Source organism: Crotalus tigris, unplaced genomic scaffold, assembly GCF_016545835.1.
Source record: "Crotalus tigris isolate CLP2741 ecotype Arizona unplaced genomic scaffold, ASM1654583v1 scf7180000018055.714482, whole genome shotgun sequence".
Taxonomy (NCBI): domain Eukaryota; kingdom Metazoa; phylum Chordata; class Lepidosauria; order Squamata; family Viperidae; genus Crotalus; species Crotalus tigris.
Genome location: NW_024096798.1, coordinates 632520 through 654340, shown reverse-complemented (window position 1 = coordinate 654340; position 21821 = coordinate 632520). Strand labels below are relative to the sequence as shown.

Here is a 21821-nt window from a genome sequence, read left to right as displayed (position 1 = left end):
CTCTAAATCATAATCCTTAAAACAAACCATAAATCAAAAATTGCCTTTAAATCCATTACACAATTTTAAATTTCTCTTTTCAGTCTAATTCTGCCTTTTTTCCTGTGCCAAGCAGGTTTCCATAGGGACGCTTCCCTTTCAGCCAGTAGATCTGTCTTTGTTGCTTGCGGTAGCCTTTGCAATAATAGCAATCCCATCCTCTGCATTAGACGTCTGTATATCTCCTCCCTGAAGGGTCGTTGTTTTGTAGTTTGAAGTCTCAGTCTTTGCTTCTTCAGTTCCTCTAAGTTGCAGATGCTCTCCTCCTTGAAGCATCGTTGCTTTGTAGTTTGAAATCTCAGTCTTTGCTTCTTCTGTTCCTCAAAGTTGCAGATGGAAGGTTTGTAAGATAGAATAAGTTCCTCTTTTATCTCTGTTGAGTCCTCTTCTAATATATTTTGATTTATACCATAGTCAGATATAGCCTGGACGTCAATTTGAACAATTGAAGTGAAATCCCTAGATCTTAGTTCTGTAGTAAACCTTTTCATTGTAGCACATATTTCTGCAGTAGCCTCATAGATCTTTTCCAATATAAGTGTACAGTTTAAATGTGACTGAGGTTTCTCCATTTTGATAGTAATTAAAAAGAGTCTCTTTTTTCTTTTTGGTGGAGGCTATATTTAATATAATTTAGGCAATATCCACCCCCACAGTTCCCACAGTTACCCAGCTTATCATAAAAGAATAACTTTTATTCCCTTCCCTTCCCTGACTGTATTCCTTAATAAATACTCATGTTTTTTTATTTTAGCTGAATTTATGGCAGTGTCTGATATGATCCACAAGAATGGATCATATCAGACATCATCCCCTCCCAGCATCATCTAAGTTAACTCTAAAAATACCACACAATGCTTTGTGCCACAGGGCAATTTACAGAGAAAAAGGAAGAGCCGGTCTACTTACCAGCTATTCATTCTGCCATCGTTCGTCATTTCTTCTTCCAGAGGTCAAGACATGGGGATTTTCAATTCCCAGCATTCCCAACCAGGAGTTCTAAAATCTTGCTGCTTGAGGCAGAATCTGACAAGTTTGGAGGTTTTAGCATTCGCGGTACAGTGGTCCTCGACTTACAACAGTTCATTTAGTAACCATTCAAAGTTACCACAGCACTGAAAAAAGGGACTTCTCATTTTTCACATGGCCATTGCAGCATCTTCTGTGGTCATGTGATCAAAATTCGGACACTTGGCAACTGATTCATATTCATGACGGTTGCAGTGTCCCCCGGGGTCATGTGATCCCGTTTTGCGACCTCCTGACAAGCAAAGTCAATGAGGGAAGCCAGATTGCGTTACTAACTTAACAGCTGCAGTGATTCGCTTAATAACTGTGGCCAGAAAGGTGCATGGCCCCATCAGAGCCCAGTTTGGAGAAGGAGTTGGAACCGGGACCGTCTGACGTGAATGGCCCGTCTCCCTTGGCCTGTTTGGAGAGGCCAGGTGTCATGGTTCCGACGAATGGAACACTTCAAAGAACTTCCAGGCATTGTTTATCCTAAAAAGTCTTTAATGATGTAACAAAGTGTCGGCACAGCATGGAGGATGCCAAGATCTGAATTCCCCTCCCCTGAGCACATATTTTGCCAGCATATTTCCCTCCCTTAATTTGCTGTAATAAATCACGTTCTCTAATCAGTTTGAAGGGCAAAGGTTCTCTGTAGCCTGCAGTTTCCTTATCTTGACTAATCCCCACACACATTCTTTCTCCTCCCCTCCCAGCATCATCTAAGTTAACTCTAAAAATACCACACAGCTCTGCATATTTTGTCAAAGCAAGAATATCCAATGTTAGCAGCGTTGACACCAGAGGCTGAGGACGATGCTGTCCCAGGCCCCTCAGGCATTGGGGGAGGTGGTTGACCGGACAGAGAGCTGCGTGCCCTCACAGACGCAGGGGAGGATCGGCTGCTGACAGGTAGTAGGGCTGATAGGCAGCAGATCCCCTCTGATGAGGAACAGCTGCCTCCCCCGCTCGATCCAAGGGCACGGAGAGCGGAGCGGAGGCAAGCTCAGAGAAGGGCTGCCAAGCTAGTCAGGAGGAGGTCGCCCCACCACTCCTCACAAGGAACACTGGAGCGGAGTGACTTAAGGAGAAGCCGTGGGGACTTAGTCTTTTCCAGGAACAACTGTACGGCTTTGACTCGTACCTTTTTGCCTTGCCTCGAGGAGCCCTTGTCGCCTTTTGCCTTGCCTAGCTGTGAGGAGTGTCTCGTTTTTTTGTCTTGTGCCTTGCCCGTGCCTTGTGGGCTGCCATTTGCCTCATGGACTCACTTAGCCGGGTGGACTGGACCTGGGACTCTGGACCTTGCCCTGTGAGCATGCTCCTAGCCCAGGGCAACCTTGGCTCTTTTATGGCTCATGGACTTCAACTCCCAGAATTCCTGAGCCAGCCATGCTGAGGGGAAAGGGAGAGGTTTCCAAGCTGAGCCATGCTGGCTGAGGAATTCTGGGAGTTGAAGTCCACCAGTCATAAAAGAGCCAAGGTTGCCTACCCCTGGCCTAGTCTGTGGACTTGTTATTATAGGGGCTGTTGGGGCAGAGGTCCCCAACCTGTGGACCCCAGCCCACTACCAGTCTGTGGCCTATTCGCAACCCGGCCATGGGAGTGGCTGGCTGGTGTGCGCAAGTGTTGCAGGCACTCGGGTCCTCCCTTGTGTGAGCGTTGCAGGGCTCTTGGCCCATCATGCAATGGATGCTCGTGTGCATGCATGCATGCACGTGTGCACAAACTACCCCTCCCACAAAACCATCCCCTCTTTCCCACCTCCAGACCACCAACCTGGAAAGGTTGGGGAATTCTGGTTTGGGGGACTGGCTGCCTTCAGGAAAGTGTGGAGTGGATCCTTACGGATCATTGGAGGGCTGTTTATGGGACCTTTATTGAGAGCAATAAAGGACTCTCTAGAACAACCTGCTTCCAGAAGTTGTGGATGCTCCAACACTGGAGGTTTTTAAGAAGATATTGGACAGCCATTTATTTGAATTGGCTTAGGGTCTCCTCCTTCAGCAGGGGGTTGGACTAGAACAGCGGTTCTCAACCTGTGGGTCGGGACCCCATTTGGGGTCGAACGACCATTTCACGGGGGTCACCAAATAACCCAGTCCGCCATTTTTCCCCCTTTTCCTTAGCTGTGCTACTCTCTTTTATTCTATTGGCTTTTGAAAACCAATAGAATAGACTCTCTTGAATAGAGTCTAATTCTATTGGCTTTCAAAAGCCAATAGGAATTGTCCAGGCTGTCTCTGCCCTGCTGAGCCCTCCAAAAGTCCCATTCTGCAAACAGTGCTGCAAGTTGTCTGCAGCGAAGGTGAGCTGTCTGGAAGCTTCCACCCCTCCCTGCTGAGCAACTACTAAAAATGTAAGTAAAAGAGGGCCAGGGTGGGAGGTGGGAGGCCGGCGGGCGCAGGGAGGGATGCTGGCGTGCGTGGGGCCCGGCGGGTGCCTTACCTCCCTTGGGCTGGGCCAGCTGGTGGCCCAGCCGGTGGCCGGCCTGCGCCATCTCTGCCGCTTGCCAGCTACGCCTCGGCCAGCGCAGGGGGCGGCACCACGCATGTGTGGCGCTCCCGGGCAAGGAAAGTCCTTGACTTACGACCGGTTGGGTAGTCCTCGACTTACAACCGGTTGGGGGTCGCGGCATTAAAAAGGTTGAGAACCACTGGACTAGAAGATCTCCAAGGTCCCCCCTTCCAATTCTGCTATTCTGCTTACATTCTGCTTCAAATGTTATCAACCTGCCGTGCAAATGTTCTCACATAACACATGAGATTATCAGAAATCAGACAGTTCCCCCGCCCCCCAAAAAAACCGCTCTTGTTTTTTCATATTGCTAGTCCACATTTTTATTTTTTTATTTCAAAAGACATTTCAACACCACCTCACATATTTGGAAACAAAACGAAACAGTTTTTCCAAATCTTAATTTAAAAAAAAAAAAAATCTCTCCAAGGATACTCAGGCAAATGAAACCAATACTGTATGAGCTACTGGAAGAAGGAAAAGTCGGAATAGCAAAATAATGATCCGGATTTACATTTTGCTGGAAATCGTATTTCCTCCCTATTGCTTTTATAAAACTTTTCCAACCCTCCTGGCTCATCTCCTGACAGAAACGCCATAAAAATCTTTGCCTATTGCGTGGAATATAATCTTTTCCACAAATTATTTCCCTGAATGGCTGCATTTTAACTCTCAATTACCTAGACAACAAAGGGAAAAACGGGACCATGTCTTTTGGCAAGGATGGGAAACAGACCACTTTTTTTTCCCAGATGTTCTTTGACCAGTAAATGAAGCTCTCTTTAAATAACAAATATAAGGAAAAAGTTGGAATAAAGAAAGGAAAACTTAAAGAAATGGAGAGATAAAATTTAAATAAAAAGGGGCAAAAAGTAAAGAAACAAAAGGGGAAGAAAACAGAGAGACGAAACGGGATAGAGGTTGAAAAAATGTCAAGAAAACACACGCTAAAGCAGGGGTCTTCAAACTTGGCCCTTTTATGACTTGTGGACTTCAACTCCCAGAATTCCTCAGCCAGGCACATGCCTGGCTGAGGAATTCTGGGAATGAAGTCTACAAGTCATAAAAGGGCCAAGTTTGAAGACCCCTGTCTTAAATCTAACAAACAAAATGGAGGCTGGCTGAGGAATTCTGGGAGCTGAAGTCCATAAGTCATAAAGGGTCAAGTTTGAAGACCCCTGTCTTAAATCTAACAAACAAAATGGAGGCTGGCTGAGGAATTCTGGGAGCTGAAGTCCATAAGTCATAAAGGGTCAAGTTTGAAGACCCCTGTCTTAAATCTAACAAACAAAATGGAGGCTGGCTGAGGAATTCTGGGAGTTGAAGTCCACAAGTCATAAAAGGTCCACGTTTGAAGATCCTTGCCCTAAAGTAGTATTTCTCAACTTTGGCAACACAAGACCTTGGCCACTTTAAGACAGGTAGACTTCAACTCCCAGAATCCCACAGGCTGGCTGGGGAATTCTGGGAGTTGACGTCCACCCATCTTCAATTTGCCAAGGTCGAGAAACACTGTCCTAAAGAAAGACCATTCATAATTCTTTTCCAACAATCATCAGTTCAACTCAATTTCTGGGCCATCTTTTTCTTGGGGAACATTCGAACGTTTATCATTTGACACAAGAATCGGTGGCAAATAAATTTCATAATAAATAAATAAATAAATAAAAATTAAGAGCTGAGCAGGGGACAAAGAATCAGGGAGATTGAGTGGTACAAATCTCTTCTCTGCCAATTTGCCATGTTGTCTCCCACTTCGGTCATGCTCCTGTGGGGAATGTAAGGTGCTCTACGTGCTGTTTGACAACATCTCGTAAGAGTTTGACATTGACAGTAAGGAATATTTCTTTAAAATTACCGTGTGGGGGATGCCCAAAAGGAAAAACGCAACATAAATGACGAACTAAAATCCACAGTGGAGAAACAATGCGCCAGTTCAGAAGTATCTGGAGAGCTAGGATCTCTGGGCTGGCCTAGGCCAGGTTTACACAGGCCCAGAACCTGGTTTAGAGCAGACCTATCATGTGACAAGAGTCCAGCACAAGCCATGATGTCCTGCGCAAATAACCCAACTGAAGTTTTTGATAAATGACGTCATTTATATACACCACAGAATTCACAAATTCACTTACCCTGTTTTGACCATATCATGCAGACACGGATGTTCATAAGCCGCAGAAACACCGAAAACCAAATTTATGCCTTAATTTTATTGCTCTCAAGCCTTACAAAATAGAGGAACTCAGCACCGGTGGTGTGCAAAACCCATTAATTTTGACCGCTCTTGACTGAAAAATGTCTCTCTTTGAACACAAAATGGCTGACTCGCGTTTCAGAAGGACGTCTTGATTGTTTAGGAGACGGGTGGCAACCTTGGCTCTTTTATGACTCGTGGACTTCAACTCCCAGAATTCCTGAGCCAGCCACGCTGAGGAGAAAGGGAGAAGTTTCCAAGCTGAGCCATGCTGGCTCAGGAATTCTGGGAGTTAAAGTCCACAAGTCATAAAGTTGCCAAGGTTGAGGACCCCTGATATAGGGCAGGGGTGGGGAACCTTGGCTCTTTTATGACTCGTGGACTTCAACTCCCAGAATTCCTGAGCCAGCCATGCTGAGGGGAAAGGGAGAGGTTTCCAAGCTGAGCCATGCTGGCTAAGGAATTCTGGGAGTTGAAGCCAAGGTTGCCTACCTCTGGCCTAGGCCTAGGCCGCTTTATGACTCGTGGACTTCAACTCCCAGAATTCCTGAGCCAGCATGGCTCAGCTTGGAAACCTCTCCCTTTCCCCTCAGCATGGCTGGCTCAGGAATTCTGGGAGTTGAAGTCCACGAGTCATAAAAGAGCCAAGGTTGCCTACCCCTGGTTTAGGAAATATTTCCAGCTCAAAGCGTCTTTGGTTCATATTCAAAAACCCTCACTTTTGAGCCCAAAACACTTCGTAAATAATCAAAACATCTCATTTTTCAACTCAAGATGAGGCCAGAGAGGAAAAGTGGAATAGTTCAAATTCAAACTATTTTTGATAGCCAAAGCACCAACTGTAGCACATCCCAACCTTTTGCTTCTTAAAACTTTCTGAAACTTACAATCTCGTCTTTTTCTACCATCATTCCTTCTGTTTTCGTTGGCAAATGTATCCTTCTGCAGAAGTGCCGATCACTATGGAAATATTAAGCACGTACACCACACGGAGGGAATATTATCGCCACGGACCAAAAACCAATGTGAACACCATCACATGTACATAAATTTTCATTGATGTTTAAAGGTGGCCGGAATGAAAAAAAAGAAAGGAATACAGACGCAGGCAAAAACAGGAAGAAATTTTGAAGATTTCCACATTATTTGAAATTCAGATACATATTTTTTAAAAAAAAATAATAATAATAAATGGGAGGGAAACTTGAGCTGGGATGTTGCTCAAGTTTGTTCCTACAGAAAAGCTGGTTAAAAGTCACAGATGTTCCTCTTAACCCAAGAAGCTCTGAGGTCCAACATACATTTGGAATGATTTCAGTTTAAACTAAAACAAGTTGGGCGTCCTTTTAAAGGTCTCCGTTATATCTGCCTACAGCAAAAGCGCCGATTCCAAATTACATTTTCATCACAGCCTTGAAAGACACCTGCAGAAACCGAGAGGAGGGGAAAGGAAGAGATTAAAAACAAATAACTTGAGTAAGCCACAAAGAAAAATAAAATAGGTTATCGACTTCAGGATGTTGTTTTTTTACAGAACAGGAATTTTGACACAGAAGCTTGAGATACTCATCTTATCCAAGAAAAATGAGAAGCAAAAGAATTCTTAACAATATACAGACAGTCCTCAGCTTACAATTGTAACCGAGGCCAAAAATTTCCACTGCTAAGCAAGGCAGTCGTTGCGTGAGTGGTGCCACATTTTATGACTGTTGTGCCACAATCGTTAAACGGTTCATTGCAGTTGTAAAGTGGATCACCCGAATTTTAAACAAATGACCCCAGGGATGCTGCAAGGTGTGAAAAATGGTCATTAAGTCACTTTTTTCGGTGCTGTTGTAACTTCAAACGGTCACTAAATCAATGGTCGTTAAGTTGAGGACTACCTGTATTTGATAATTAGAGAAAAGACTTATTGAGGCTTTTAGTGATGGATCCAATTGGATGCAGGAGGATATTCAATGCAGATTTTAATCTCTGAATCTCAATCAGCATTTCTCAACCTTGGCGACTTTAACACTTATGGACTTCAGTTCTCAGAATTCCTCAGCCAGCACGAGAGAAACTGGAGCTGGGATGTCACTCAATTTACTTTTATAGAAATATTGGCTACAAGTCATAGATGTTCCGCTAATTCAGGGGTGGGGAACTGTGGCCCTTTTATGATCTGTGGATTTCAACTCCCAGAATATCTGAGCCAGCCGTGGTGTCATGGTTCCGACTAATAAACACCTCAAAGAACTTCCAGGCATTTTATTCTAAAAAGTCTCTTTATTTATGTGACAAAATGTCGGCACAGGCATGAAGAAAGGCAATGCTAAGATCTGAATTCCCCACCCACCGAGCAGTTATTTTTGCTAGCATTTCCACTCCCTGTTTTGCTGTCATGATTTACATTCTCCAATTAGTGTGAAGGACAAAGGTTCCCTTCCTTTCCCTTTCATAGGCTTTTCCCTCCTCCCTCCTTCTACTCTGCATTAACTCTAAAAATACCAGACAGTTCGGCATATTTTGTCAAAGCAAGAATAATCAATATTAGCACCGTTGACACATGGCTAGGTCAGGAATTCTGGCAGTTGAAGTCCATACGTCATAAAGGGGCCATAATTGCCCGTCCTTTTTACAACCTGTGGACTTCAACTCCCAGAATTCCTGGGACAGCCATGGCTGGCTTAGGAATTCTGGGAGTTGAAGTCCACAGGTCATAAAGGAGCCATCATTCCCCACCTCTGCTCTAACCCAAGAAACTCCAAGATCCAACGTACATTTGGAATTATTTCAACTTACCTGAAACAAATTTTGTTTCCTTCTAAAGCTTTCCGTGGCTGGCTGGGGAATCAGCACAATCGTCAAAATGGGATCCAGTCATGTGGGGGCCTGAACTTACAACTGTTGTGACTTAACGACCAAAATTCCCATCCCAACTGTGGGTTATAAATTGAGGATCATCTGCAAGGATTTCAACTTCAGAATTCCTGAGCCAGTTGGGAAATTTTGAGAGCTGTAGTTGAGATATGCTAGCTGGGCAATTACTGGAGCTGAAATCACCACATGTTAAAACTGCAAAGGTTGAGAAATATTGTTTTAGGCAACTACTCAGTTAGCTTCTTACGGGCGTCAGATCAAGCAGTCAAGAAAGTAGCTGATTCAGGATGCAATGGGAATTTACCCACTGTGTGAGTAAGAAACAGAACAGCACATTTGTTTATTTACAGGTAATCCACGACTTATGACGGCATTGGAGCCCAAAATTTCTGTTGCTAATTGAGACAGTTTTAAGCGAGCTTAAAGTGTGTGTGATGTGAATCAGACCCCAAAGAATAAGTCAAAAAGCAAAATGAAGCTTCTCTAGTAAATTCTTGCCCAGAGCAAGCAACTGGATTAGATGATCTCAAAGTCCTTTTAATCTTTACCTCCATGATTCTAAGAAAGAATTCAAAATTATCAGGAATGTTTTCTGCTTCGTTTTCTGTTCCCCCCCCCCCCTTTCCCTGGCATTTCTTTTGGAAGTTTTAGCAGGCCCAATAAAAAAAGCCTTGTGATCTTGCTCATAAACTCATAGGCTCGTAAATTTAAAAAGCCTATTTTATTGCTTTTTAAATGAAAAAAGAAATGGGAAGAGCGAAAGAGAAGCCAGGGGAATGTTCTGAAATGAGGAGCAGAAAGGGGAATTTTTTAAAAAAATTCGCTTACTGTGGGCCAGGCAGGAAAGTAGTGGATTCCTATAGCATGAGGCACTTACAGGAGAATTGTTTGCAAAATAGGCATCACGATAGCGCATTCACTGATCGAATTTATACATTGTCCATCTCACTGTGTAAGTGAGTCTGACGAGATACAAAAATATATAAAGGTAAAAAAAGATGAAGAGAGCCAGCAACCACCCCCCCAGGTGTTGCCAATCTCAAATCTCCATGCTTAGTTGGCTTATTAGATTATCTGGCTTCCCCATTGACTTTGCTTGTCAAAAGGTCGCAAAAGGGGATCACACAGCCCCCAGGACGGTGCAATTGTCATAAATATGAATCAATTGCCAAGTGTTCGAATTTGAATCAGGTGATGTTGCAACAGCTGTGTGAAAAACGATCGTTAAGTCATTTTTTTTAATACCGTTGTAACTTTGAACCGTCACTCAATGAAATGTCGTAAGTCGAGGATTCCCTGTAGCTCAATATATTTCAGACTTGCAAAAAGTATGCAGTATAAGTTTTGTATTTCTGGACTTCTGAGCAAGAAGGTGTGAAATGTTTTACTTTCTATATTTTTTTCCCCCCAGGTTTGGGCTAAAAGGGAAAAAAGTCCTTAATTATAGAAGGGCCAAAAATTCCCGAGACAGACTCAAATGTGCCAAAGGTTTAGCCTAGGCCAGGGCTAGGCAACCTTGGCCCTTTTATGACTCGTGGACTTCAACTCCCAGAATTCCTGAGCCATCCATGCTGAGGGGAAAGGGAGAGGTTTCCAAGCTGAGACATGCTGGCTCAGGAATTCTGGGAGTTGAAGTCCACGAGCCATAAAAGAGCCAAGTTGCCTACCCCTGGCTTATACACTAAACCAGGGGTCTTCAAACTTGGCCCTTTTATGACTTGTGGACTTCAACTCCCAGAATTCTTGAGCCAGCCACGTTGAGGGGAAAGGGAGAGGTTTCCAAGCTGAGTGTAAGGACCCACCCCACTTTGCATCTTAAGAAGACAGAACTCTTGGAATAGCTCTTCCAACAGGAATCCTTTATTAAGAGAAAATGGTTGCAGGCATGCTAGACAGGACTTGGGGTTCAAGCTCTCCCATTCAAGGTTTTAGGGGTTCCCCAGTAGTCCCACCCAATCAACCCCCCTTCCAGTGATAGTTTCAAGTATCACCATTCCATCCCCTTTCTTCTTTCTTCCGTCTGGATGGAGACTTCAGATAACTACATGAAAGGCAATTACTCTTCTTTGATATGTTAACGCTTAGAGGCCACAATAAACACACATTCAGTCCTTTGAAGTGTGCTGAAGGAAGTGAGGGCCATAAAGCCCCTTTGCTCTCCCCCTTTCTCCCTCTTATGGCAGAATCCAGAGAAGGCAGAATTGGGAGTTTCTATGTTTGATAATTAAAGATGAAATATAATTGGATTCTGACATCCGGCCCCTCTTAACAATAAGAGAGATCCACCTGAAAGAAAACACAAGTAAAAAATTTAGTTAGGCTTGTTAGGATACTCTGTGTGAAACTTCTTCAATAGCTTCGGGGCTCTGACGTGACGTTTATGGACCCACTCATTTTGTGAGGCAGGGAGGTGTTTCCAGGCAACTAGGTACTGAGTTGTTCCATGATATCTCCTAGAGTCAAGGATCTCTTTTATTTCGAAGTGTTGTTCCCCCTCCACCATGATTGGAGGTGGTGGGGGGGGGATTTTTGGCCGTAGAGGTGACTGATGCTCTCTTTTCAGCAAGCTGCAATGAAAAACTGGGTGTATTTGCCTGAGGTTTTTGGGTAATTCTAATTCTACTGTTACTGGATTTATGATCCTTTTAATTGGAAAAGGTCCTATATATTTTGGTCCAAGTTTTTTACAGGGCTGTAGGGACTTTAGGTATTTTGTAGATAAGTACACCATTTCTCCTATAATGAATGGTGTAGGCTCAACCCTTTTTTTATCGGCTTGTGCTTTGTATGCCCGCCTAGCTTCATCTAGTGATTTTCTGACTATTGGCCAGGTGTTTTGTAGGTTTTCCATCCATTCTTTCAGTGAAGGGATCGTTGGTTCTTTTGGGGTTAACTCTGGCATAGGGTTGAAACTTTGGCCGTTGGCTATTTGAAAAGGAGTGTAGCCTGTGCTGGAGTGGACTGCATTATTGTAGGCAACTTCTGCAAAAGGAAGTAAGTCCGTCCAATCACTCTGTTGGAAATTTAAAAAACATCTCAAATATTGCTCAAGTACCGACTGGCACCGTTCCGCTTGTCCATCTCCTTGAGGGTGGTGGCTAGATGTCAATCCCTGAGTGGTCCCTAAGAGGGATAAAAATTCCTTCCAAAATGCAGACGTAAATTGCACTCCCCTATCAGAGATGATGCGTTGGGGTGCCCCGTGCAATCTGTAAATGTGCTGGATGAAAAGTTTTGCTAAGGCCTTTGCAGTGGGAATCTTTTGGCAAGGGATAAAGTGCACCTGTTTGGAAAATAAGTCCGTGACTGTCCAGATAACAGTATTCCCATTGCTTTCTGGCAATTCCACTATAAAATCCATGGCTATTTCCCTCCAGGGGGCTGAGGGACTTGCCACTGGTTGTAACAGCCCTGGCGATTTCCCTTGCAACCTCTTTGCTGATGCACAGGTTGGGCAGCTGGCAACATAACTTTCTATGTCCTTTTTTATTGATGGCCACCAAAATTGCCGTTTAATTAAGTGTAAAGTTTTTACAAATCCAAAATGCCCTGCTGATTTTGTGTCATGGCAAAGTTGCATGAAAGTTAGTCTTTGAGTTGTTGGTATATATAACTTTTCCCCTACCCAAGGCAATCCGTCTCTCATTGTGCACACATGTTTGTTTTTCTGGAACCAATCATCTGTTTCCAAACTTTTTCTGAATTCAATCCCAGTTTGGCTGTCCAGTTGTGGTTTTATTTTGGCTTGGGTTCTTGTGGTTACTGGCGCTGCCAGTTGTGACTCTGCCATTATTGGTCTAGAGTCTGTGGTTCGTGCGCTGTTATATTGGGGCATGCGAGATAGTGCATCTGCCAGGAAGTTCTTTCTTCCTGGTAAATGTTTGAGCTTAAATTGGAATTGGTGAAAATGCTGGGACCAGCGGGCTTGTTTGGGATTGAGTTTCCTGGAAGTTTTCAGGGCTTCTAAATTTTTGTGATCAGTCCATACCTGGAAGGGGATTTTGTTGCCTTCCAGGAACTGTCGCCACGTGAGTAATGCCCAACGTATCCCATAAGCCTCCTTCTCCCATACGGGCCAGCGCTGTTCTGTTTCCGTGAGTTTCTTAGATGTATATGCACAGGGTTGCAATACTGCATCATCATTTTCTTGTAATAGCACAGCCCCCACTGCCACATCACTTGCATCTGCCTGTATTATGAAGGGCTTGTCCATATCTGGGTGCCTTAGTACTGGTTCGGCAGAAAAAAGTCTCTTTAGTCTCTCAAACGCTGCTTGGCACTCCATTGTCCATGTTAGTGGCTGGCTAGGTTTTACTGAGGATGTTCCCTTCGTTTTTAGTAAGTTGGTGAGGGGCAAGGCTATCTGTGCAAATGAGGGGATGAATTGGCGGTAAAAATTTGCAAAGCCCAGGAAACTTTGTAGTTGCTTTCTTGTGCGGGGTGGTGCCCATTCTAATACTGCTCTGACCTTCTCTGGGTCCATTTCAATGCCCTGTGGGGATATGCGATAGCCTAGGTAGTCTATCCTTTCCTGGTGGAATTCGCATTTTGAGAGTTTGGCATATAGGTGAGCGGCTCGCAGCTTCTTTAAAACCGCTCTGACAAGTTTGACGTGTTCTTCTTTTGTTTCGGTAAAGATAAGAATGTCGTCCAAGTAAACAAGGACCCCCTTAAACAGGTGCTCCCTTAGAACGTCATTGATTAATTGCATAAAGACTGCAGGGCCCCCTTGTAATCCAAATGGCAAGACTTTGAATTGATAGCACCCCATGGGGCAGTTAAATGCAGTCTTCCATTCGTCCCCTTCCTTGATTCTCACGCGATAGTAAGCTTCCCTTAAGGTCTAGTTTAGAAAAAAATTTTCCCTTTCGATAGGTGTGACAGCATGTCTTTCATGAGGGGCAGCGGGTATAGGTTGCTTTCACTGATTGTATTCAGGGCCCTATAATCCACGCATAAACGTAAAGAGCCATCCTTCTTCTCTCTAAAAAGGACCGGGGCAGCCACTTTAGGCTTAGCTGGTTCAATGAAACCTCTCTCCAGGTTTTTTTTTATAAATCTTTCCATTTCCTCCTTCTCCTTTGGGCTCATGGAGTATAATCTGGGCTTCGGGAGTTTTGCCCCAGGCTTGAATTCAATGGTACAGTCTGTGGGTCGGTGGGGGGGAAGCTCATTCGCCCTCTCCTCACTGAAGACTTCAGCAAGGTCCCCATATTCCTCTGGTATTTCTGTTAATCTTTTTTCCTCTCCTATGGATGCTTTTTCTATTCTTGATTCTGGTAGCCTCTCTTGGGGTTTTAAGTCCATAGGGTCCCCCTTCGGGAATTTGATTTCTGTCGTCCTCCAATTTACCCAGGGGTTCCATTTTTTCAACCATTCCATCCCTAGAATCATTGGGCATTCCATACCTGGGGTCACCACAAACGTTAAGTCCTCTTCATGGTTGCCCAGGGAGAGGTGTATTGGCAGAGTGGCTAGGGTAGCTGGCACCCCCCCTGCTATGGATCCATCTAGCTGGCCAAATGAGATTGGTTGTTCCAGTCTCCTGGATGGGATGCCCAGATTCCCCACTAGTGTTGGGCTAATGAGGCAGCGGGTGCAGCCAGAGTCTATTAAGGCTTTCACCTTCACAGCTTCGGGCATGGGGGGGATTAATATAGTCACTGTTTTGAAGATGGGTGTGATGCGTCCACTTACCAGGGGTTCGCCTTCCGAGCTGTCATCTGAGGCATCCACCGTCCCTGTGGTGTAGGCTGGAGTTCTTTCCCCTTGGTGAGCAGAGGTGGGGTTTTCTGCAATTTCCATCATTTTCATGGCTGTTTCTTTTGGCTTAGCTGAATACCCTCTGGGTTTGTTGATTGGGGATCTGTCTGGGTTGTGCTGGGGGGCCTTTGAGCGGCATTCTACAGCTCGATGCCCTTCTCTTCCGCACTTGAAACACCCCATCTGCTTCTTGGCTGTATCCGATGATTTCACCGGTTGGTGTGTCAGCTCAGGCGGGGGGCGGCTCCATTGTTTTCCTCGGCGATGCCTCTTCAATATGTCGATCTCTGCTTCCTCTGCCAAGACGTACCATTCCTCAAGTCGATGTGGGTCTCCTCGGGGCAGGCAAGCATCATATAGATCATAGTTTAGTCCGTCTTTGAAACGGCCAAGGAGGATGTCTTCTGGCCAATTCAGTTTGCTGGCAATGGCTCGGAATTCTTGTGTATACTCAGCCACTGGGCGTTTGCCCTGCCTCATCGTTGTTATTCTTTCACGGGCTTTGCGATCAGCCAGGGGGTCTTCAAATCGTCTTCTCAACGAGGACATGAAACGGTTGAAGTTACTGAGTTCTGGGGCATTGGAGTCATGCAGGTTCACCACCCAATCTGCAGCTGGTCCATCCAGGGCAGATTGCACGATCCGGATGCGGGCTTTGTCGCTGGGGATGTCCTGCCCATATTCCTCCATGTAGCTGAGGACTTGGGTTAGGAAAAACCCCAAGCGTGTTGGCTCCCCTTTGAATTTCACCTCCAACGGTGGACGTCTTGGAATGGATCGGTGCCTCCATTGTGGGTGGTAGTGTCTTCCGTCCAGATTTCCATCTGTGGTCCGGTAGGGGGTGGGAGCTCCTGGATCAGTAAATGTCCCTGGGGTTGCAGGTTCCACGTCCCCCTCGGTGTCTCTCCCTTTGTGGCTCCAGGAACTGGGGCGGGCGTAGGGCTCAGGAATCTCCTCTCCTAGGGAGCTGAGAGTTCTCTTCATCAGGTCAATAGCTCTCTCTAGGATCCAGTCTGAGTACGGCATACAGCTTCCTCCCTCTTCACTTGCGTGCAGGGATTTCTCCATCTCCTGCTTCCATTCTGGTTGCTTGGTTCCCCGTCTCAGGGTCACTTTTCTTGATTCCTTTCCCCACTCGCTTTTCTTTCCAACGCCCATCGACCAGCGAGGCTTGTGGTCCTGTGTCTCCACCACTTCTTCTTCTGAGAAATCTGGCCTCTCGGATCCCAACATCTGGCAAGGTTCCAACTGGGTCAGCGGCTCTCTTTCCAGGGAGTTTTCTCCCTCTCTTGCTTCGTTGTCTGACATGGTAAATTTTTGCAAAATCCCCCGGCAAGGGTCTACCTTCCAGGTGGATTAATTTTGCAAGTCCTGTCTAATGTAAGGACCCACCCCACTTTGCATCTTAAGAAGACAGAACTCTTGGAATAGCTCTTCCAACAGGAATCCTTTATTAAGAGAAAATGGTTGCAGGCATGCTAGACAGGACTTGGGGTTCAAGCTCTCCCATTCAAGGTTTTAAGGGGTTCCCCAGTAGTCCCACCCAATCAACCCCCCTTCCAGTGATAGTTTCAAGTATCACAATTCCATCCCCTTTCTTCTTCCGTCTGGATGGAGACTTCAGATAACTACATGAAAGGCAATTACTCTTCTTTGATATGTTAACGCTTAGAGGCCACAATAAACACACATTCAGTCCTTTGAAGTGTGCTGAAGGAAGTGAGGGCCATAAAGCCCCTTTGCTCTCCCCCTTTTCTCCCTCTTATGGCAGAATCCAGAGAAGGCAGAATTGGGAGTTTCTATGTTTGATAATTAAAGATGAAATATAATTGGATTCTGACACTGAGCCATGCTGGCTCAGGAATTCTGGGAGTTGAAGTCCACAAGTCATAAAAGACCCAAGGTTGCCTACCCCTGGCCTAGTGGAAATGTCCTTTGGGGGAGGGGGCTTGAAAGAAGCGCTTTTAAATAATTTAAATTTAAATTTAAAAAAAAATTATTATTCTCTTACAGTTTTTTTAACACAGTGGCAATGGAGCTGCACCCTTCTCGACATGCCTGTAATTTCCTTTTCCCACCCGCTATTATTCTGATCTTTGCTGATCTTTTTAAAAAAATTTCTCTTTGGTAAATGACTTTTTTGGTTACTTAATGCGGTCAAGCATGTTGTTTTCTTTGGAAGGATAAAATTGCCTGGGTGGAACCGCACGCTGCCAAATCCCAAACAAAGGAAGGGCTCACCTCTTGCAGTCTTTGCCCCAAAGTCTCCTTGCTCCAAATGCTCTTCCTGTATAAAAGCAAACACAATTTTGTGAGAAGAGCCAAAAACAGAGAATGGGGCCTATCAGGGGCTTCCCTGGAGAATCCCTCGGAGCTTCAGGCTTTTTCTTCATTACTAAGAGCAGAAAAAGGACATTGGATCTTCACAGAGCAGAACGCAGGATAACAGCTCCGATGTTCAAATGCAGGAAGTGGCGATTTTTTTTAGGAGCACTAAAGATGATCTCTTAGGATGTCATTGCCATCCACCTATCCATCTACTCACACTTCCTTCTTTCCTTCTTCCTTTCCTTCTTCCATCCATCTTTCTTTTCTTCCTTCCTTCCTTCCTTCCTTCCCTCCCTTTCTTCCTTCCTTCTTCCATCCATCTCTTTCCTTGCTTCCTCCCATCCATCCACCTATCCATCTAATCACACTTCCTTCCTTCTCCTTCCTTTCCTTCTTCCATCCATCTTTCTTTCCTTGCTTCCTCCCATCCATCCATCCACTCACTCTCCTTCCTTCTTTCCTCCTCTCCTTCCTTTCCTCCCCTTCCTTCCTTCCTTCTCCTTCCTTCTTCCATCCATCCTTTCCTTGCTTCCTCCCATTCATTCATCCATCCACTCAATTTACTTCCTTCCTTCCTTCCTTCCTTCCCTCCCTCCTTCCTTCTTCCATCTCTTTCCTTGCTTCCTCCCATCCATTCATCTACTCTCTCCTTCCTTCCTTCTTCCATCCATCTCTTTCCTTGTTTCCTATCCTTCCTTCCATCCACCCTTCCTTCCTTTCCTCCCCCTTCTTCCTTCCTTCCCTCTTCCCCCTCCTTCCTTCCTTCTTCCATCCATCTTTCCTTGCTTCCTCCCATCCATCCATCCACTCACACAATTTCCTTCCTTCCTTCCATCTGTCCATCCATCCACTAAGTACAAATGAGGGATTATGACAAATACCTCAGCTAAGGCTTGAAAAGGCCCAGTGGGGTCCTCAAGTCCAATCTCCTGTTCAGGGGTAGAATCAAATGAGATCCTTTGTCTACCTGCAGGTTGGCTGGGGAATTCTGGGCAACTCCCAGAATTCCCTAGCCAACCTGCAGGTAGACAAAGTCCATGCACATTAAAAGCTCCCAAGGCCGAGAAACTCTGATCTAGAATGGCTTTCAAACAACTTGCTGTGCTCCAGAAAAAAATTGGAATTAAAATCCCCTAAATTCTCAGCCAGGTTGGCTGGATGAAATTCTGAAGAGTTGCAGCCAGATATGGTTGAAGAAGGTTGGATGGCTGAGTGGCTAGGAAGCATTTTTTTTTTTCTCCTCACCTGTCTATCTTCCGTGCTACAATCACCGTGAAACTGCCCTCCGTGTCAGGCAAGTACGTGGAGGGGACAATGGCGTAATTTCCTGAAGGCAGCCGGCAGGTCTGACTTATTTCCTGAGAGTAGCAATGAGGCACGCAACTAACTACCGGCTCCAATTGCAGGAAAGCTGTGGAAGGCATTTTCACCCGGTTGTTGTCACTGGGAACCTGAGAAGGAATAAAAAAAAGTCTTCCCTATAATCTCATTTTATGTTTCGGATATCCACGGCCTTTATAACTTTATAATTATGTAATAAAGTAAGTGTAATTATATTATAAGCATAAATAAAAAAATAAATAAAAATATAATTATTTTATAATTAAAGAACTATAACATCTCTATGGCTCCATATTATCGTGATTTTATTATAGTTTTATCTTAATATATTAGGCAGCCTTGGCTCTTTGATGACTCGTGGACTCCAACTCCCAGAATTCCTGAGCCAGCCATGCTGAGGGGAAAAGGAGAGATTTACAAGCTGAGCCATGCTGGCTCAGGAATTCTGGGAGTTGAAGTCCATGAGTCATAAAGCGGCCTAGGCCTAGGCCAGAGGTAGGCAACCTTGGCTGTTTTATGACTTGTGGACTTCAACTCCCAGAATTCCTGAGCCAGCATGGGGGAACTATGGCCCCTTCATGACTGGTGGACTTCAACTCCCAGAATTCCTGAGCCAGCATGGCTCAGCTTGGAAACCTCTCCCTTTCCCCTCAGCATGGCTCGCTCAGGAATTCTGGGAGTTGAAGTCCACGAGTCATAAAAGAGCCAAGGTTCCCCACCCCTGGCCTAGGCTTTGCAGCACCTCCAAGGTCACATGATCAAAATCTGAACGCTTGGCAACTGGTTCATATTTATGACTGTTGCATTGTCCAGGGGGTCACGTGATCCCCTTTTGCAACCTCCTGACAAACAAACTCAATGGGGAAAACCAGATTCACTTAACAACCACGTTACTAACTTAACACCTGCAGCGATTCAGTTAACACTTGTGACAAGAAAGGTTGTAACATGGGGCAAAACTCGCTTAACAATTACCTCGCTTAGCAACAGAAATTTTGGGCTCAATTGTGTTCGTAAGTTGAGAGTGAGAGTGTGTGTGTGTGTGTGTGTGTGTGTGTGTGTGTGTATTTGCTGATGCTTTATTTAAACTAAATGTATATGTCAGTGACTGCATGACTCTGTAGGTGCCATACACTTATAAAATACATCGACACCCCTTCCATCAAAGGGTGGGTTGACTTAGAACTCGAACTCAGATCTTGGCCACAGATAGCTAGCATTCCGGGTTTGAAGCCTTGGTTCGAAACTGATTTGAAAACCACAGATTACATGTTTCGTTGTTATGTCTGAATAAACAGACCAATACCTGTGCACAGGGCAGTCAAGTATTTCCCCATAACAAAGATGAGGATGCTGAGGAGAAGAGGAATCAAAGTAGAAAAGTCCAGATTATGGGATGGTTCGCGAATCTCAGGCAGTTCTCGACTTAAAACAATTCATTTAGTTATGACAGCGCTGAGAAAAGTGACTTACGGCCATTTTTCACACTTGCGACCACGGCAGCATCTCCACGGTGATGTGATCAAAACTTGGATACTTGGCAACTGTCTCATGTTTATGACGAACACCGCCATGCTGGCTGGGGAATTCTGGGAGTTGAAGTCCAGAACACCTTCAAGTGACCACGGTTGAGAGACACTGGTGTATCTCCATAGAGATTCTCAATCATCTAGGTCATGTTTGTCCCAAAGATGCTTTTTTCAAGAGGCAACTGGACTTTCTTGTTGTTGTTTTTCTTTGAAGACGTATTGCTTCACATTCAAGAAGCTTCTTCAGCTCTGACTGGATGAATGGTGGGGAATTGAAGGATTTATATTCCTTGCAGACAGCTGGTCATTTGCCTTCTTTTAGAGCAGTGGTTCTCAACCTTTTTAATGCTGTGACCCACAACCGGTCGTAAGTCGAGGACTACTCAACCGGTCATAAGTCGAGGACTACTCAACTGGTGCAGCACCGTTTGCAGAATGGGACTTTTGCCGGGCTCAGCAGGGCAGAGACAGCCTGGACAATTCCTATTGGCTTTTGAAAGCCAACAGAATTAGACTCTATTCAAGAGAGTCTATTTTATTGGCTTTAAAAAGCCAATAGAATAAAAGGGAGTAGCACAGCTAAGGAAAAGGGGGAAAAAATTGGCGGACTGCGTTGTTTGATGACCCCCGTGAAATAGTCGTTCGACCCCAAATGGGGTCCCGATCCACAGGTGGAGAACCACTGTATTAGAGTTTGGTTGAGGCCCTTTGGAGGTTGACCTGTCTCCTCGGGATCACCTGCGTAGAGCAAATGGGTGTGGAGCCTTCTTGGATGCAGGATAGACATTTAGCTGTGCACTTTGGGAGGAACACCCTTCAAATGGTGCAGGAACATGAATGGATTTCGAGAAACACTGCAGACTATGGGAAACCATTTGCGCTTCAGTTTGAGATGCGGACAACGTGGACTCATCCCCAACAGCCTGTGTGCGCGTCTTCAACAGTGAAGGGACAAAGGGCAGAAAACATCCTGCAGCCAAGAAGGCTCCACACACCCATTTGCATCACTCAGGTGATCCTGAGGACACAGGTAAACCTCCAAGTGGCTTCAACGACTCTCTAAAAGGAGGCAAATGACCAGCTGTCTGCAAGGAGTATAAATCCTTCCATTCTCCACCCTCCAGTCAGAGCTGAAGAAGCTTCTGGGATGAGAAGCGAAATGTCTTCAAAAGGAAAACAAGAAAGTCCAGTTGCCTCCTGAAAAGGCACCTGTGGGACAACCATGACCTGGACGACTGAGAATCGCCGTTGAGGCCACTTGGAGGTCATCTATGTTGAGGGGGAGGGATACGATGCCATCTATCTCCCATCTACAACAGAGTCCTTTCGACAGTGCCAAGAAGGCTCCACACCTGTTTGCAATGCTCAGATGACCCTGAGGACACAGATAAAACCTCCAGGTGGCCTCAACAACTCTCTGAAAAGAGGCAAATGACCAGCTGTCTGCAAGCAATATAAATCTTTCCATTCCCCACCATCCAGTCAGAGCTGAAGAAGCTTCCTTGCTTCTTTATATTCCTTGCAGACGGCTGGTCATTTGCATTCTTTCAGAGGGTCGTTAAAGCCACCTGGAGGCCTATGTCAAACTTGAACAGCCCTCTCTCAACAGAGGGGAGGGATATGACACCATCTATCTCCAGTCTACAACACGGTCCTTTCAGCCGTTCCAAGAAGGCTCCACACCCATTTGCACCACTCAGGTAACCCTGACGACACAGGTAAACCTTCAAGTGGCCTCAACGACTCTCTGAAAGAAGGCAAATGACCAGCTGTCTGCAAGCAGTATAAATCTTTCAATTCCCCACCATCCAGTCAGAGCTGAAAAAGCTTCCGGGATGAGAAGCGAAACGCCTTCAAAAGAAAAACAAGAGAGTCCAGTTGCCTCCTGAAAAAAAGCCCCTGTGGGGCGGACGCTGGTGTGATTCAATCAGCGAGTGTGAACCTAAATATTACCTGGAAGATATGAAACCCAATTGGACGGCACTTGTTATCCGGGCAGTGCTGATGGAGAGAGACCTTGATGCTTCTTTGTCCCAACCCGGCAGGAACCGACAAAGGGAAGCAAGGATTGGTATGGAAGGAAGGGAAGTTCCGGCTGCCTCCGGCACTGTGGCCTTTTTTCCACGATCCCTCCAGCTGCGCCGTCTCCCACTCGCCTCCCGGGAATTCTTCGTGGATGGTGTTGTCCAGCACAGACAGCTTGATCTCACTGGCAAGAGACCAAGTACAGAGAAGAGCAACAA

The 21821-nt window shown here is 45.4% G+C and overlaps 1 protein-coding gene across 3 annotated transcripts in view; it reads right to left on the bottom strand.

The window, feature by feature from the left end:
• Positions 1-631: 631 nt before the first annotated feature.
• CAPN10 (calpain 10) overlaps positions 632-21821 on the bottom strand; it is a 53185-nt gene continuing 31995 nt past the window's right edge. Inside the window, exons 11-14 of one of the 3 annotated variants that reach the window (XM_039347220.1) lie at positions 21532-21787; positions 17954-18159; positions 16622-16667; positions 632-1065 (exon numbers count right to left, since the gene is read on the bottom strand). In XM_039347220.1, the coding sequence (XP_039203154.1) occupies positions 1039-1065; positions 16622-16667; positions 17954-18159; positions 21532-21787 (535 nt within the window). In that variant the 3' untranslated portion in view covers positions 632-1038. Of the gene's footprint in view, positions 1066-6792; positions 7180-10862; positions 10904-16621; positions 16668-17953; positions 18160-21531; positions 21788-21821 lie in introns of those variants that run through there. The other 2 variants (XM_039347219.1, XM_039347222.1) reach the window with 2 other exon arrangements.